The sequence below is a fragment of the Anopheles funestus genome, chromosome 3RL (assembly GCF_943734845.2).
Source record: "Anopheles funestus chromosome 3RL, idAnoFuneDA-416_04, whole genome shotgun sequence".
NCBI classification, from domain to species: domain Eukaryota; kingdom Metazoa; phylum Arthropoda; class Insecta; order Diptera; family Culicidae; genus Anopheles; species Anopheles funestus.
In genome coordinates this window covers 61,087,663-61,106,374 of record NC_064599.1, presented here as the reverse complement: position 1 = coordinate 61,106,374, position 18,712 = coordinate 61,087,663, and the positions used below count along the sequence as shown (strand labels likewise).

At 41.6% G+C, this 18,712-nt stretch overlaps 2 protein-coding genes across 2 annotated transcripts in view; one reads left to right on the top strand and one right to left on the bottom strand.

The window, feature by feature from the left end:
• LOC125770893 (centrosomal protein of 135 kDa) overlaps positions 1 to 18,712 on the bottom strand; it is a 36,866-nt gene that overhangs the window by 1,174 nt on the left and 16,980 nt on the right. The window contains exons 7-11 of the mRNA XM_049440954.1: positions 2,611 to 2,736; positions 1,981 to 2,134; positions 1,602 to 1,708; positions 308 to 943; positions 28 to 209 (exon numbers count right to left, since the gene is read on the bottom strand). Coding sequence (XP_049296911.1) covers positions 28 to 209; positions 308 to 943; positions 1,602 to 1,708; positions 1,981 to 2,134; positions 2,611 to 2,736 — 1,205 coding nt within the window. The remainder of the gene's footprint in view (positions 1 to 27; positions 210 to 307; positions 944 to 1,601; positions 1,709 to 1,980; positions 2,135 to 2,610; positions 2,737 to 18,712) is intronic.
• On the top strand, positions 3,418 to 17,546 carry LOC125770897 (uncharacterized). The gene is made up of 5 exons (XM_049440961.1): positions 3,418 to 4,273; positions 15,086 to 15,481; positions 15,572 to 15,731; positions 15,804 to 16,624; positions 16,881 to 17,546. Exons 2-5 carry the CDS (start codon positions 15,093 to 15,095, stop codon positions 16,930 to 16,932), a joined length of 1,422 nt encoding a protein of 473 aa, XP_049296918.1. The 5' UTR covers positions 3,418 to 4,273; positions 15,086 to 15,092; the 3' UTR covers positions 16,933 to 17,546.

Below are 18,712 nucleotides of genomic sequence, written 5' to 3'. Positions count from 1 at the left end.
ACAGACGCATTTATTATTCATAATTACCGGACTTTTGTACGCCTTTTTCCCGTGTATTGGAACGTTTCACTTTCCGCAAGGACGTTTGTGTTCCCATTGTTTGTACTAGCTTCACATTAAAATTTTCTTTCGAACTTTTCACTGCAACTAACTCATTCTTCGAATGCTTTTCTCTTGCTTTATTCGCTGCTTCTAAGTATTGTCTAATACTAGCAGTGCGTTCGTAGATTCGTGCGATTAAAAAAGGGATATACAAAAGCTTACACTATTGTTACACTGCTGCTGTCGCGACTACATCGTTGAATACCTGTTGCATTCGTCCTCATCATCTTCAATGTCTTCGCGTTCCGTTGAGTCGCCAGCGCGGGACCGAATCTGTGCAAACCTTTCATCCGTGATGCGGCGTCTAAGTTCCTGCACCTGCACACTATACTCGCTGGCCAACGCTTCACTGCGGCGGGCCGTTTCCTGCTCTTCCGTCAACCGTCTGCGCAACGTGTCCACCTCCATACGCAGCTTTTCCGTGTCCTGCTGTTGATTTGCCAGCGCAATACGGTGCTGCTCCACTTCGGTCCGGCTAGCGGTAAGCAACTCCTGCAGTCCGTCCACCGCTGCCCGGTCACCGGTGCGCGTCAGCGTTAGCTGCTTCTGCAGCGTGCCCTTTTCGCGAGCGAGCTGCTCGCGAATGTTAGAATGTTCTTCCAGCTCCGCCTGAAGCTTGTCCTTCTGCAGATCGAGCTTATTGCACAACTCCTTGGTGGCTTCTAGATCCATCGCTAGTGAATTGTTTTCCTGCCGCAATGCATCCAGTTCCGACTGAGCGGCGGCCAGGTTTGCCGACAATTCATTTATCTGATGCTCACACTCTCGAATGTTTTGCTCGCGTTCGTTCATCAGCTCCACCATCGTTGTAATGCGCTCTTCCGCTTCCTGCAGCAGTTTCCTTTAGAGAATTCCGGCAACACACAACGAAGTTGATGAAAGAACCAATGGGAAAAATAAATACCCAATAAACGGTTCCCGAAAACGGAGCTTAGCCAAAAAGTATACACAAACATACATATTCGCACACCGTTGTAGTACTACGGTGAAAATCTAATTATCTTCGATACATGCGTCCATATCTAGTGCAAGCAACCCACCCCATACAAACCAATCCATGTGCATACCAGCATTCAGCATTATTGGGGCAGCCAAAATAATGAAAGTTGAAAGTTAATTCTAGTTATTTTCCAATTTACGATACGCTCATGAATCTTTCTTGCTTTGCTTTTCCACTCAGCAATTTGATATGTATCCTAGCAGTGATATATTATTCCAAAAGCTCCAAAGGAACGCTCTATTAGTGTATGTGGAAAAGAGCTTTTTGACGCTATAATTATAACGCTGTACTTTATAGTGATAGTCTACTAAACCTTGTTATGTCTGTTATTTACTATCGCATAGTAGCAATTATAATTTTATAAACTACTTAAACATGTGGTCTAAAACATTATTACCCTATGCAATTTTAAAAAAGTGCTATCAGAATAATATGAAAAATACTATCTGCAATACGAAAACAACTACTGAATACTTCACATATCTAGTACAGTACATACCTTGCTTCACTGGTTTCTGCTTCGAGAGTGTGATTGCTTGTCTCCAACACATTGACTCCTTCAGAAAGCGATCTGTACCGTTCGAGCATCTGTTCTCTTTCACGTTCCTGAAAATTTGAATATAAATAATTACACTCCTTTTTCAATTCTCAAGAAAATATTAAATTGAATTGTTTTAGTCTTCTTAGAAGTTAAGATACTTAAATAATTCTATCTCAGCAATAGCACACCAGGTTCACTGCACCTGTCGTGCACAACGAGACACATATTGTGCAATGTTTTTTTTTGTTTAAGATGTTTTAAACTATCGCTTTAAAAATCGCACACCATCCGACTGCCCGTCGAATTTTCCTCCCTAGCAATGGTCGAATTTAATTACCTTCTCGGACAGCAATTCTTCGGCGCGCTGCATTTCCTGTACATATTCACGTAATTGCGTTTTCATCCGTTCTACTTCCTGCTGGGAATCCTTAAGTTGCCGCTTCGTTAGCGTCAGTTCGGCAAGGGCGTCCGTTAGCTCGTTCGACAGGCGTCTGATTTAGGGCAAGAACAACCCGGACATATCGGTGGAATATGAAATCAAAACCAATGAAAAACTCGGCATCAGTGTATGGTATGTACGATAGTGATAAAACTTCATAGTGACATTAAAGTAGAAATTCACATTATGGAAGAACTGTATTATTGCTTGATAAATCAAATTATATTAATATTCTCAAAACTATGCGGGAACTAAAAAGGTAGAAGTCAGTTTAACTGGAACACTTAATTTTTATCACATTAATTAAAATCATTAACCAATTCTAATTTAGTTGATGCGTGACTTTTACATATCTATTCCACAGCACAAACTCTGAAAAACATTGTAACAAATGTAATGCAGCTCTTCGCAATGGTTCATAAAATAAGTAGCAAAGAAAAACACCTCCAACACTTGGTAATTTTAGTGTAAAAATATTAGAAAATATTTAAATATTTTTGAAATATTTGCTTTAGCGATGACACTCACCCATTCTCTGTCGAAGCGTTATCATTTTTACGCTTCAGTGCCGCCATCTGCTTTTTCAATGTGTCCGTTTCAGTGGAAACGCTTCGCAGTGTGCTTTCCTTATGGATGTTGTCCGTGCTAACGTTGCTGTGAATGAATTAAGCAAACCAGAATGTTAATAATTTAAAAAAACTCACATAAAAACATAAACGGTGATTTTATTATAGAATCCCTAAAAAAACATATAATTAAAAATACTCCAACATATTTTTAAATTAAAAATGTATTTTAACGAGTATATTAGGGAATGCTCTGAAGATAGGAAACGTTATAGCAGTAAAAATTCTAGATCATGATAAAGCAAAACCACAAAATATCGAAAATTCCATTTTACTTTTACTCTCCTTTCTGTCGGTTCCTTTCCTTCAATCGTTTGATGTTGGGTTTTCTTTTTCAGCAAATATTTTATGCCTTTCTGCCTGTTTTGTTTTGCTTGTCTGGCAGTACGTCTAGACAACTCTTTGAGCACGAGAATTGTTCATCCATTCAACATATCTCGTTTTTACTCATTTCACGTTTTTATTTTCTTACACATTCAAGATCAATCGGTTAAGTTCTCTCAATCTCTCTCACTCTCTTTCTCACTCGTTTTGCTCTGCTCCTACCTGTTCTTTTATCATCTGCTTGCCTTTGCACCGTCTTTCACAATATGCTGCTCGCCAAGTGGGAATAACTCCGAGAGCGAAACGACGGTGACGTTTACAACCGCACAAAACAGCAACGGCGTGGATCATCGTTTGCAGCACTAGACCGTGATCTCAGTCTTGCTGCGTCTTGCGTCCGTTACGATCGTGCCCGTTGCGTCTTCCACGGAGTGACCGTTTTAAAGGTGGTTAAGACCACGTACAGTGTAAGCTTGTCTCTTACCGGAGGTCATGTTACATACATCAGGTTTTAAAATTCGCTATTATCGCTGCCAGCTGACAACCTCAAAAAAGGATTTTGTTGCACAGTACTGTAACAAAGAACATCGGAAGATCGCATTCTACCGAAACGCCTAACAACGGTTCGAGATCATGAAGTTATCCTTAAACAGGTTTTCAATACCCACGGTTGAATGGTAGGTGCAACACGTCTCTCATCGTAGTGGTGACGATTCCTTTCAATTCCACCAAGGAATCATCCGTTGCGACATTCAACGTAAACCTAACTGGCTGGTGATCACATTCGAAAAAAAGGTTTTCTATGTGCAAGTGTGTGTATTTTTTTTTTGTGAATTCCGTGTACCGTGTTCCAACCTGTGGCTACCTGGTGCGTCGATCCTAACTGTCCACGGCAGTGTAGAAGGCAAGAACGTGGACGCGGCGGCAGTTAAGATTCCGTTTCATTCAACTTCATGTGCGTGATCAAACGGTGCTTCTGTCGAGCGTTGGTGTGATCGCGAGTGAGCGAAGTATTCAACATACATATCAGTTGGTGGAAAGAATATCCATACTATGGTCATTAGAGAGATGTGAAAAAGTTTAAAATCTACCCAAAATTTATATCAAAGAAAAAGTGTTAGAAAATATAGTTAGTAATACACAAAGGTTCGTATAGAACCAAAGGATTGCAGTCACCACATCCAGCAAACGCAGCAGTAGTGTCGGTCCTTCTTTTTTAATGTTTAATGTGCTATAATAACGTAAGTTTTTTGTTTGCTATAATCCTTCTTATTGCTAAGATTTACCCATTGTTAAAGGTTCGTCGCTTTATTTCTAGCACAAGTCTTTTGATTGTCGGCCACGCTAGAAAGTACGCCAGCAGGTCGTCTGTAGAACGTAATAAATGGATTTTAAACGAAGCATTGCATTGCCAACTAATAACCTGACGCGCGTTTGTTGCCGAGGTCCCGTCATTATAGCACACCGCACCGGAAACGAACCATGGCTTGCACAAACAAAGCAAACGGTTCAAAGACCCAAAGAAGGGGTCTCTCATCAAACAGACATCGACACCGTAGACGACGGTAAATAAACCCCTTTTTAACCGCGATGGTTCTACCCATAGCGTTCCCATTTGTCCCGTGCTGCTAGTAAACACGCTAGAATGAACGGCTGCAATGTACCATTCTTGGCACTTTAAATTTTGTTCCTAATGGAGGAGGCATTTCCAGCGAACCGGCCAGTTCGGATTGCCCGTGACAGATGGAATTGATTTGCATACATTATCACCTCCCTTGTCCGATTGTATAGCGTTGCTTTCGCAACTCAATCAATGGTGAAGTTTTTTTTTATCGACTATTTGTATCGTCTAAAAGGTGACAAACTGTAGTCATCAGGAAGAACAATTTAAACAGTAGAATCTTATGTAGAAACAAATCGTATTTTTCTCAAATAAAGAAATAATAATGATCTACTCGTCGAAAAGAAATGATAGTGATTAGACAACTTTTAATTGCCGTTTTATCGGATTGCTTTCGATGAAAATAAAACGATGCACACATCTCACGTCACTTTCCACATCGAAAATGGATGTTTACGAAAAAAAACCCAAGAACTGTACCACCTGTAACACATAATTACTTTCATTTGTATCGATTTCGTGTTTCGTGCTAAAAACGATTAGCCTCCACACGTTCTGCTTGAATTACGGCCCCCGCAACGAGTCCATGCCAAGTTTGTTCGTTCGAAAAGCGAAAAACGATTCAATGCTTGCAAAATTGTTGGTACAGAGCTTTTTTGCAAAAAGTAGTTTCACTCATCCTTTCACACATCATCCGACACGTGCCATCTTTAAGAAGCCGGCTTCGAGATTGCTTTTAGCAAACGAACCACACCGTAACGTCGCTGGTTTCGAGATTTAAAGTGAAGAAAACCTGAAAACACCACCACCAACTGCAAATCTCCCCCATTGCGGTATTGATGCATTGGGAAAGCAAGTCTATTGGCCGTATGTTCGACATGTAGCGTTATTGCAAACATCTCCGAGCAATGCAATGCAACATTTGTTAATGAGCTACCCAATAACCTAACAAAACAAACAAAATTGCAGTACTTCTCCACCCAAACCAGGCGGATCGATGCGTAGCGCAAACAAGACCAGATCTTAGACATTGTTCATTGCGAAGAGAATGAGCAACGTGCAGCAGCGAAACGCGAGAGCATGGTGCAAAACGAATTTAATTTCTATTTCATTTAGCATCATCATCGAACAAGCAAAACGTGGCAACTGTTGCTAATGAAGCGCGCGTTTCGTTTCATTTCAAATTTTCCTTTCGATGCAGATAGTTAATTCGTCAAACAGAAAAAGCCGATTGGTTAATGGGTGTGTAGTACTTGTAGCGTTGATTGAATTGCTGTTGAATTGTTTTGCCCATTAAATACACATAAAACATAATATTAACAGGTACAGACATTGTTAACATTGTTTAATATTTATAAGTAATTTTTAATCTTTCATAATATCATATTTTATATAGTTTAATAAAATTCATTATAATAAGAAAATCGAATAATTTAGTTTTGTGCACTGGATATGGTCAATACATGACATCATAATAATGATAATCGACCGTGAACCTTTTTGCCATGTCCTTCTGAACAAAACTTTCTCACTGAACTCACCTCAAAGAATGATGTCGCAATACTAGTTCACATCCTTTTGCCTTGAACTGTTGCGAATGCTAAATAAAATCGACTAACAGACCTTCGGGTTTTATATCGCGTACGTTGATACGTTGCTGAACACGGATAAAATAACCAAAAACATTGAAACATCCGCAAGCAGTTTCGCTAAAATGCATACAACCTTCACATTTAAAAGTTTCACTGTGCCGGTTATTGATTGTAGTTTAAATTTTCCCCCAAACCGCGTTCGAGAACCAGTAGGGACGATTAAACTTTTATCAGCATTTGCGTAACAGCAACTAACATCAAACGATTATGAGAGCGAAATGCCCTTGTTCCAAGTAAGCGACCATGGAAGAGTACTTAACATATCGAGTTTTTGTCACGAGGAAAACCTGAGTAAACACGTGAGGATAGCAGATTTTCTTTTTCAACATTAACAGTCAACAAAATGCACGTAATCTCCCTTTACATTCGGAGCCTTGACTATCGACCACGGATAGTGTACAAGGTTTGCATGCATAATTATAGTCAACAGAAGCAACACATTCATTGTCATTACCTTGCGCAAAGCAATGTGTAAAGAGAAAGGTCACCGAAACACACATACCGGCACAAAGTAAATTTTCTCTTCAACATCGCCATTACAATGTAAGCATTTGAACTAAATTTGAATGGTTTTTGGTTTTTAAATTTCTAACGTAAATATTAGCTTTTGGTTAACCGTGGTTTTGGTGCCTATGGTGATCGATTGCCTCCTGGTTTAGCTCCACAATTCCAAAAAAAGTTCTGTCAATCACTTCTCAGGGATATTGAGAAGGTTGGCAAACTTAAGGTGAAATAAATTTCTTTACCATTCTACCATCTCCAGAGATCTGATCTGAAGATGACCAATTTATACTAAAAAGACTATCTTGAGATAAATCTTGAAGACACTTCATGATGTAGTTGCCAACTACTGGAAGACATTTTGAGGCCATATCCCAAATCTCTGTATCAAAATTTGTCCCACTGGAGTTGAACTTGAAATACTGAATTCATACACCTGCTGTTGCCATCCACTGTCAAGTTGTGCGGATATTTCAATGTTTGACTTGTGGACCTCATGGGATTTCCTGGAATAACAATCAGATTCCTGGAATAACAATCAGATCTCTTTTCTCGAGATCTTCGTGAACAGGTCTCCTGAAGAGTGATTCAAACTAAGCATCTGATGCTCTGGTCTTTTTAAAGATGTGATAGAATATAATAAATGCTTCAGATCATGAATATCCCGAGGACGCGAAGAGTCTCACATTGTTAAATTTGTTCTTCTCGGAATGCAGTTTGCAGTAAAAAGAAAGCTTCAAAAGTTGTTGTTTGAGTATTTTATAATGATTATTACAAATTTAATAATAAAAGTATTAATTCTGTACACAGTAGTATACAGAGCATACGTTATTACTGCAGACAGAACTATTTTCCTTGCAGTTGAACAGCTCAAAAGTTTGTCATTGAACCCTATTTATAACCAATATTATCTCACCATTTTAAAGGCTTTTTTGCTTCTCAGTAACAGCTAATCGTAGCGATCGATAGAAATTAAATATCCTCTATTAAAACCAACCTCCATTACAATTACCGAAACGGATGTACGTGTGTAGGCAACAAAGAAGTATCTTCCGTTAATTTTTTTTCTTTTGGCAAACATCAACGAATTTTAACAATTTCCGACCAGCCAAGGCTACACATCACAAACACTTCTTCTTGACCGAAGCTTTACGGCAAAGTTTACCAGTTTTACTCTTTTGTTTGGTTTCGTAACGTCATGGGTTTGGGGGCCATACCATCGTGCAACCGTAATTGACTGACGTCGAAAATCGTTTTCGGAAAGAGCTGATGATGTACAACCGAACCGGCCGGATCAGCGATGTTCCGGCGTTTGCATTCGTTTGTCTGCTGCGTACTACACGTCATACCCACCATGCCTTGCAATATTCTCTTTCGGCTACAGTTCAAGCGAAGGAAAAGAGGAGAAATAGATCCAACCACAAACGAAACTGGTCGTTCATCAGCATCCCAGATGCAACCATCATTCATTGACGGATACGCTTTTATGCAATGCAATCATTGGTGCAAAAATGGAGGCAACATTGCCAAATGAGGGTAACAAGAGGCTGTGCAGGAAAAAAAATTCAATAAGCTGCACATCTGAATCAAAGTTGGATTAAGCGCAGGCGAAGTGAGGTGAGTGAGTGAAAACTGGATGGCAACCGAATGATCATCACCGTTCGGAAGGAACGGGCTCGATCATCGTTGCCGTACGCCGGTTGAAATAAATACAACCCTTCAAAGCATCAAACACCACGCGTTCAAATCGCTTTAAACCAATACCTTCAAGCAATCTATGGCATGAAAGGAAGACACTTTGCCATCGGTTCGTCAACATTATTTTTTCACTGTAACTGTCTGGCGGTTCAAACGATCGAGTTATGAATTCGTTTTCAACCGAGAACCGGTTTTCGGTTACATTATTTACCTCTTCCGGCTCTAGTTAACCCGTTTCCCTTTACAGAGTAGCACTGACAATAGTGCAGAAGCATAGTTACAATCTAATGTTTAGCGTAACAATCACAGCCAAACACAAAAAAGTAGACTTTCAATGCGTATAAAAAAATATCTACAAAACCGTGATCTTTTTACGTCTTACTTAAATGATCTTTACAAATTATCTTCAAAAAAGAAAAAAAAATCCATCCAAACGACCTACTCATTGCACTTTTCATCCTCAGTTAACGAAAGAACCACTGTATAGAATCCCACTACCGTCCGATGCAATCGATTGCAAACGATCATGCATGCCACATTATCATAAAGGTTCGTCGCTTGTTCGTGATGGCAGTCTTTCGTTTCTTTTTTAGTTTCTCATTTGCCCTATCTTCGGCTATGCAAATCAATGATTTTAAGCAATTGAAGCACAAGATACACATGCTCTTCAAGATGTACTTTTATCGCATTGTAGCCCAACTTCTGTTACATTCCTTTTTGAATGCTTACTTCGTCTCCTTCCTTAGCCAGGTCACCTTACCTTCTCACTCACGCGCACACAAATTATCTCGCCATGTGTGTTTTGCGGTTATGTAATTGCACAAAACCGGCAATGTTTGTACTAGGTCGATTGGAATATGCAACCGAAACGAAACTTGTTTTATCCTACCCAATAACCGACCGAGCTTGTGGGTCGTTTTTCCCACTTTAGTGACATTTCGCTTTCGAGCGAAATGCTTTCTTCTGCATTTTTTCAATTCACTTTTCCGGGAAAAAAAATGTTTCACATGGCTTGGTTTATTTTCTTTACAAAAAAAATCCCCCGAACTTATCAAATCCCTTTTTTAACGCCCTTCAAAAAGGGCTGACGTAACTTTCTAACATTATATTACCGTTTCTGCTTAATGCCGGTACATTCAAACTACACATACTGCATATTCCATCCACACCCATGTTCGCCCGAAGGCGCGATCGCTAATATGACGCTGAAAGTAGCCATACGTATGATGCCGAACCGTACTAGCCCAATCGTACGCCCGGGAAATAGACAACGAACGTTGCCTGGTTTGCTTTTATGGAGCTTCCCCCACGGAGGAAGAAACTAGGTGAGCAACATCTACACAGCTGTGGAAACCAAGTACGATTTACCCGGGTACGGATTATCATTGTATCCGTTTGGTAAATTATCGATTACTGGAGGGTTTTAGCTGGGAATTAAATAATCACATACAGTGCTTGATTGGCCGAAGCCACAGGTGGAAACAGGTATAAAATCAAACATGTTTCCACCTGTGCTGGTCCATTTTTTTCCATGCGAAAACAAACACAACCAGGTCTGTATTCGCGTTTTCAAATTTATAACTTAATAGTAGCTTTCACAAAAGCTTTTCCTGCGTATTTCATCTTCCTGTTTGACCTTATCTCATACTGTTACTGCTTACTTAATCGTGTTTTTATTTTATTATACTTACAAGAACGGATATATAAAAATTATCCGCATTAACCTTATACATTCTTCCTTCTCAACACCGACATGGGAAAATGAAACAAACACCGTAAAGAATGGGTTCCTTCCGGCTACTCATCATCTACAGTCACGGCCGGCGGTACCACCTTCATTTTGTCTCATTTACCTTTACTAATTCTTTCCCCTTCTATTCACCCCCGCGCCATATACCCGATACCATCGGGGAACGGGTCCATATTGCAAATTCAAATGAGACGCGAAACACGACTAAACGAACGAACGACTTCCCATCAGTCACTCGCGTGACATGCCCATTGTCAGTCCATTGTTTCGCTGCAAGGCGAACAACCATCGGCATCTGTCGGCCCTTAAAATGTCACAGGTTACAGACAGACGGCAGAAAGGAAAAGTGTTTTTCACCTCCAGCAACCGAAACAGATTACCGCATGCAGACGACAATTTGACATTCGCTCCGACGAGAGTGTGTGTGAATAAATCAAACAAACCTACAAAACACACCCTCAGCCACCCACACATCCCAAGAAGGAGTGCTGGAGTCTATAAAGGAACCAAAAAAACAAACGAAGCGCTGCACACATTCAAACAAGCGCGACTGTAATGGAGGATGAAATCAATTCATCCGGCACGCAAAATGGAGTCCAATCCGCCATTAAAGTGAGAGTTCTAACGTGACATTGATTATTGTTTGGTAATTTCAACTGACACCATAATACATTCCCAGTGAAAGTGCAGATATTGCTGATTGTAAATTTCACTTTCTTTCTTAATTATGTTCGATTTAAAGCAAATTGTTGCATAACAAAAATCTCGACCAAAAACTCATAACGAAACGAACACAACAAATTGGTGGAAAAAAGTCCGCAAAACCAGAAAAACCCATCCTCAACCAACAGTTGACCAACACCGGATCTTATATCTTGCTGGTTGGCTGGATCTTTAAAATACCGCCGGCAAAACGTCCTGCATGTCCACGCTCGTGTAAACAATTTGCGGTTTTAATAATCATTTTAATCGTGACCACGCGCAATCTTAACGCTTTCCAACACTCTCTGGCAAGCAAGTCGATGGTAGAAATGGCGGTGATTGATGTGGTTTCTTCGAAGCGAAATTACTTCCTGAGATAAGTAAGATAAAGGTTCCACCAATATTGAACAGAATATTCATCCAAGGTTACTAATTAATCTAAAAAGAAAAAAAAAATGTAACATTAAGAATGATGAAATATTTCAACTTCGCTTAACCACTTCCCACGAAACGATGACTTTTTTTATCGTTTGCTTTCAACATCCAAATTGTGACACGATCAGCATACAATAAATCTTATTACAAGCTTGTAGCGAAACAAATTTCCCGCACTGGCTGCATAAAACGTAATTGTAACATTAACTAATTTGCATAATTTTCTTTAATTGTTTCCACTGCTTGAAGCACGGCTTAGAGGGTGCGAAATAACACAACAGCTGAGCGCTAACATCGTAACCTCGTTCCACCAAGGCCGTTCATGATCCGATTGCATGATCTTTATGAACAGTTCTACTTCTCTGCGTACTTTAATGTAGGCGTACTAAGATTAACATACTTCGCCTGCGGGCCTCATCGAATCTGGGCCAGGAGTTGAGAATCTTGCAATAATTAACAATAATCGTACCATCTTTTAAAGCTATATGTTTTACTATTTTCCTTTATCTGTTGCTTTTTAAATGCCAAACAGCACGTGCCACCACTACCAAACATTGATGATGTATTACTAGCATTTCAGCAATTTAATAAACGAATAGATCCAATTGTTTTGGTCTGAGAAAAAAAAGCCAGGTAGTTTCAGTAAAAAAAAATATAAACCTCCTGGCATTCCATTCCCAAAACCAAAAACAGTTCATCTCATTAGCTTGGTTTTGATTTCATCTTTAACACCATAAAGTGGGAAAGAGAGAGAGAGAAAAATAAAGATCCCGTCACAACTAACACCGTTGCATCAGCGGCGGCTAATCACTGCGGGAAACTAACTAACAAAACCCTGGGATGCACAAGACGTCCTACTACCGTACAAACTACTACAGCAACCGCATGTCGATCGCCATCTTTACGACCTGCAATGATGATGACAATCATTTCGAAATTAATAGCAACGCTATCCGATTGCATAACCCTTTTTATCACCCGCGGGCTTCAACACCTTCAACCCGGTTCGCCGACAATTGGTGCCAAGATTTGTAGGTCATCTGCTTCGCGCAACAACACCCCGCTGGATGGAAATCGAGGTACCGATCATGGGATCGGTTTGGAAGATTCGTGTTTGAGGGCTACACATGTGATAGGTACGCACACGCGAACATTCGGTCCAATCTGTTGATGGTTTTTAAACGTAAAAACCACCACGTTACTTCACCCATGCGTTCGATCAGAAATAGTCGTCGATTGTTTGGGCTGCCATCAACAACCATCTTTCGTGGGGGGGAGGAGTTCGTAAGTGTTGTCTTTCTTCACCAATGTTAGAGAAGAAAAAAAAACATGCACAAAGCAGCAACTCCATCCGCTGTACCATCGGTGTTGGAGTATGGGCGCTACTCCATCAAGGTACTCGAACAAGATCGAAGGATTTGATCCCGTGGCCCTATCCTCCAGACCGATAATGTATCTTTGATTTTTCTTTGCGGTTGGAATTATATAACTATCGAAGAAAAAAGGAAAAGAAACGCCACTATATTCCCGAACCTACAATACCAAAGGTTCCTGCCACGAAAGCTGTGGTCAACGTTGAACAAAAAGCGTCACTTACTGCCTGTGATTTTGTATTAACGCCTTTTGCCCATTTACAATGATTCAGTTTGTGAAGGGTTTGTAACTACAACTTCCGGCTTGTATTGGAACGTAGGTTTTGCTGTTTTTGGTGGCCATCCTCAATACATCATGACAAGCATTTTGCAATTGATAACAACACAAAAAAACACGCTCCAGTTGAAAGAGCTTTAAGATCCACTCGCTTATTATTGTACATGTAATTCCTTCTTTACATCATCGCCGGGTATCTCGCTAGGGGACTGCAATCAACTTGTCACCATTCAAATTTCCAAATCATTATTTAGTGCCAAACGGATCGTGTCAATGTTACCTTAGTTCCTAAGGTAAACCACCGTCATTAACTACAAGAGAATGCACACCGACGGCGGTGTTTCTTGTAAACAACAATGACAACGTTATTAGTTAGTGTACAACAACGGAACGGTTTACCATTCGTACAATCACCGATCATCACAATCACCCCATCCGTCTATCCTTAGTGATGATAAAGATTTCCTGTTTTTTAAACACTAACGCTATGAGATGTGTAAGAAAAACGCTCGGTTTTTTAATTAAACTTACAAAAATGAGTCCTAGCAGGTGGAATATTTTCCCTGAAAAAGTAAAATAATCTTAGAGACAGGTTATTAAACTGAAACATCCTTAAGAAGTCTAATTTAATACGAATTTAATGGTGAAAATTATTAACAGAACAATTCACATGCAAGCTGTCTCGGCTCAAGCACATAATGTGATTGATGCAGGTGGTAAATGAAACGCTTTCATGAATTATTTATGACCACACGTCCACGGTCGATCGGTTTCGCTTAGATCGTACAGGGGAAAAAAACCTGCATGACCGGGTGAGTGACGAACCGTTAAACGGCTTCCGAACCCGTGGCCTTGAATACTGTCACTTTACTACCGGTAATAAACGATATGTTTTGCTTCCACTTTTATCGGGTACCTTCGGCACCCGTGGCTAACTGCTTCATCAGCGATCCGTATGCGGACATTCGGAAATGCGAGAGCTCAACAATATCGAGCCCGTAACATGAAACCACTCCAACCACCCGTGGAATACGTCACTGCCGCATTGCATAATATCTGGAGCAGATGGCAAACCAAACGAAATGGCACCAAATGGGGTTAAATCATTGCCCGAAAGGTGCCTGGGGATTTAAACAACAACAACAAAAAACAACGCTAACAAATTCGCACTATTACGCAGCATTCGCGAGTGATTTTTCATTTTTCAGTGCATCTGGAACAAAGTCTTCGGGAAACGGCAAACGATGGACGATGAAATGTAGGCCACCATCGTGGTCGGTCGTGCGAAATGGCACGCCGATTGTATTGAGCAATGGTCAGCGACGTCGCACGCAGCGTGCGACATTCACTTTCCCTGCGGGAGACGCGATTCATTAACCCGGGGAGGGGGGGGGGGGGGTTTGATAGTTCCAAAAAGTAAGCAAAACAGTCACTCATTAAAAACCGGTATTTAAAAGACTACTTCTGTCGAAAACAGAAACGAGATCAACAGATGTTTGTTTTTGTGTTTGTGCGGTGTGCGGTTAAGCGCCAGCTTTTATGGATCTATGCTAGCGGGGTTGGGACGTGATAACGACCGAACAGATATCGGAGCGTCAAGATTCATGCTGGGTGACAAGCAGCGGGGCTTTCGAATAGATGGAAATTTATGCATTATCACCGATAGGGGCGGTGCAATCATCGGCATTAACTGAAATGAACATCTAAATTCACAAATAGATGCTGATGATACGCTGTCAAACATGGTAAAACGTCGTATCTGTTTAGAGTAATAACAACCCCAGATTGACGCTACCGCGGCTAATAGATGTATGAATTTCATTTTGCCGATTTTGTTTGCCTCTATATTGTGTGAATTAGCATCCCACAGAGAGCGAGCTAACCGCATAAGCACAATGCTCCATTAGCGACAGTATGTTTATTTTCCTCAAAACCTAAGATGTAACATTTATTACGATCATTTATTTCTAATTAGCAAATGAAAAAGGTATAAAATACTACTAATTAACACCAACCGTCGCTATCCCGATACTTTACTCCACAGCACTGTGATGAGGCATGCATCCGTATGGATGTGTATCCTGCTGACATTCTACAACCTGCAAGCGACGTCACTGGCGGCTATCGTACCACCGCCATGGAGCGATCCGAACAAAAACCCCTGCGCTACGCAACCGGGCGGCTGGCAGCTGCTTTACTGGCCACCGCTCAAACGCTGCTTTAAAATATTCCAGCTCGGCTATCCCTGTCCCGACACGATGGAGCTCAGCCCGGTCGGGGCCGGTTCGACCGGGCTCGGTTCTACGGCCGAATGTCGCTGCCCGCCCGGTACCGCCCAATCACCGCTAACCAAGAAATGCCACAAACTCTTCGAACGCGGTCCGTGCGAGTTCGGCCAATACTTTGCACCGATTGCCGATTCGGTTGGAAGGAGTGCCATGTAAGATATAGTTTGTGGCTATTAAAACTCTGTTTTTTTGTTGCCTAAAACGTTACATATGATTGTTTTTTTTTGGTTTTGTTTTTACAGACCAAAACAACGCTGGGGTGTCTGCAAGTCGACGGAAATCTGTGACAGCGGAATGATCTATTGGCCACAGGACAACAAATGCTACCAGATACACACCAAAGGCCCTTGTCCGAAGGGAAAGCTCATCAGTTTAGATAACAACGGAATTGCGCGGTGCAAGGTGAAGTGACAGTTGTAACCATAAACCGATCAGCTTGTAATATCCGGCAACTCTTTTCTTTGCGATACACAGTGTGAAAACGAAGGCGACCTAAGTAACTACTACCACGAGGACACCGAAACTTGCCATGAGTTTTTCACCAAAGGACCCTGCCTCGGTACGGGTGAACTATTTCTTCCGTCGCGGAAGTGTGCGTGTCACGAGCGTTTGCCACACTATCACAACGAGACAAACCAGTGTTACGAGCTCGGTACGATTGGACCCTGCCCCTTCGGTCATACGTTTATCGTGGCGGACAGTAAACGGCAAACGGATGGGTCGAGCAGTGGCATGAAGGCGGAATGTCGCTGCAAGGATGGTTATGTGCAGTGGAAGGACGGTTACTGCTACAAGCTCTACACGCAAGGACCGTGCGAGTTCGGTTCGTTTGTCACCGAGACAAACGTTTGCACGGTTAATCCGTGCGAAAAAGGGCGGCTGTACTTCCCGCAGGAGAAAACATGCTACCGTATCGGTTCGCAGGGTCCGTGCAGCTTGCATCAGGTGGTCATCTTTGACTTTACCTCACGCCCATCGCTCGACGGCATCTCGTACAATGGTATGTGCGGGTGTTCGGGCGTGATCTCGAATCTGGACCAATCCTGTACGGATGAGGCAGACCAAATACCGCAAAGTGCCTGCGACAGTACGCCCGACATGGTCGAGGTGAATCGCCAGTGTTACAAACTTTATACGCGCGGACCGTGCGGACCCGGTCAGTGGTTGGAACCGAAGAAAATTCCTACCCGCATACGATCGGCAGCCTGTGTGTGTCGGCCGGGTTACACGCCGTATGAGCAACCGCTCGCCAACGGTGTCATAGGCTGCCAAGCGCCCAGTGTCGGCATTGCCAGGTACTTAAACCAACGGCGTCATCTACACTCGCGAGCTCCTGGCAATCTTACACTTCCACTATCCTGAGTGTCCCAATTACAACCGAACGACACGCGTCCTCATATCCCTCGTCTCGCTTGTAGATACGCTTGTACAGCTACAATCTCGTGTCTATGTTTACAATCTAACATCTACTATCATCATCATTTTTTTCTGCTTCTTTCTTTTCACATTTGTCACTTGTTTCCTTGTTCATCTGTTCCGTTTTGTTGCAAGATGGTTTATGAGCTTGCTAGGCTTTGGAACATCCGACCCGGACGAATACTGAAAATCGACGAAACTACTTTGGAAGATTCATGACACAGCGAAGAGCATCAATCATCAAGCCCCATTTACCATTACGAACTTACAGCACCACCAGGCCGTAGCACGATCAGAAACTAATATCATATACCCTGTTTGCACACATTGATTGCTTCATATGCACGCCTATAGTTATACCAAATGCACATTTCCCATACTTCAACGCTTTAACCATCGATACAGCAGCTATGAATTTTCAACCCGCATGAATGTACCCTGCGCGATTTGATCCAAAACAGTGTGCCATAGGACAACAAGATGGACAAATTAATTACCATGGGTCGTCTCTGTGTAAATCGAACACCATTCATACCCTATTTAAGTGTGTAATGTTAGGTATAATGTTTGTAAAAAAGGGAACACCTTTGCGTCTTTGCTCGGCAAAACAAATAAACTTAATAAACCACAAAACAAAACTAAAACAATGTATGCTCTCTTTCTGACAAAACAATTTTTCATAGCGCATATAGAATTTAATTAAATGAATCGGTTTAGTATACGAGGCTAACATTTTTCCCCCCGAAAACATTCCCAGTCTTAACATAAACAGCAATGCATAGGAGAGTGCAAGCGAAAAATACTATTGTTAAGATTGAACTAACACAGTTGCACGAACTAATTAGCTGTAGGTATTAGTATTAGTGTACTTTGTAATAATGTAATAATGTAATGATAGTTAATAAAATTAGTCTCTAAGTATCAGTCGAGCAGAACGGTCACTAAAGAAAGAACAAGCTGTTTCTTACACTGTAGACAGGATTACGGATAAAGCAGTAGCTAGCGATCGGAAGCGAAAGAATCGGAAAGGATCAATTTTAGTATAGCTGAACCCGAAATCATCTAGTGAAAGTGATGAGCGATAGCGAGACTGAAACTTTTAAGGTGGCAAGTGCGTTTGTCACTGAAAGAAAAAATGAGAAAAAGGTGGAGACCAACCAAATAGCAGCGCTTAAACGCATGGTAGAGGAACTGCAGAGCAAGCTCGACGAGAGTTTGGGTGCGAGTGCGACGAGCAGGGACGGGAGTGATCAAAACGTGCGCAAAACTAATTCGTTAACAGGTCGCATACCCGAGATCAGAGAATTGCGTGAGTGCGTAACCCCGTTTGACCCGAAGAATGCGGTGTGTCCGGACGCTAAAGTGTGGTTACAAAATTTTGAGGACACGAGTTGTGTGTATGGGTGGAATGAAGCAGTGAAGCTGCATTGCGCACGGTTAAGTCTAGCGGGTTGTGCTAAGCTGTGGTTTGAAGGGCTACAGAGCCAAATCAAATCGTGGGACGCATTTAAAGAAGGTTTAGCAGCAGGGTTCCCTTCTACAAAAAATGAGGCGTATTACCATAATTGGTTATCCGCGAGAAAGTGGAACGCCAAGGAAACACCCGTAGAGTATGTCTATGAGATGTTAGCGATGGGCAGGAAAGGCGGATTTCAAGAGGAAACGATAGTAATGTATATCGTAAATGGTATGTGTGATCTATGGAAGAGGTCAAAACTGTCGATCGGACGCGTGTCAACGATCTCCGACTTGTTAAAGGAAATAAGTTGGGTTGAAGGAATTGCAGCAGTAGATGGCAAAAAGGATTACAACGATCCTGCTAAAAGCACGACGGAGAAAGATGACGATCAAGTGAAAAAGTGTTTCCAGTGTGGCTTAAAAGGACACGTGGCGAAGAGTTGCACAAAGGTCAAATGCTATAATTGTGGTCGTGAAGGGCATCTTAAAAAGGATTGTCGTAGTGCAAG

Bases quoted from the DNA above. Each gene is read 5' to 3' on its own strand.
- LOC125770897 (XM_049440961.1), top strand. From the start codon at position 15,093: ATGAGGCATGCATCCGTATGGATGTGTATCCTGCTGACATTCTACAAC. The intron at 15,732-15,803 runs GTGAAGTGACAG...TGCGATACACAG, and splicing joins ACGGAATTGCGCGGTGCAAG to TGTGAAAACGAAGGCGACCT. The intron at 16,625-16,880 runs GTACTTAAACCA...TTTTGTTGCAAG, and splicing joins CCCAGTGTCGGCATTGCCAG to ATGGTTTATGAGCTTGCTAG.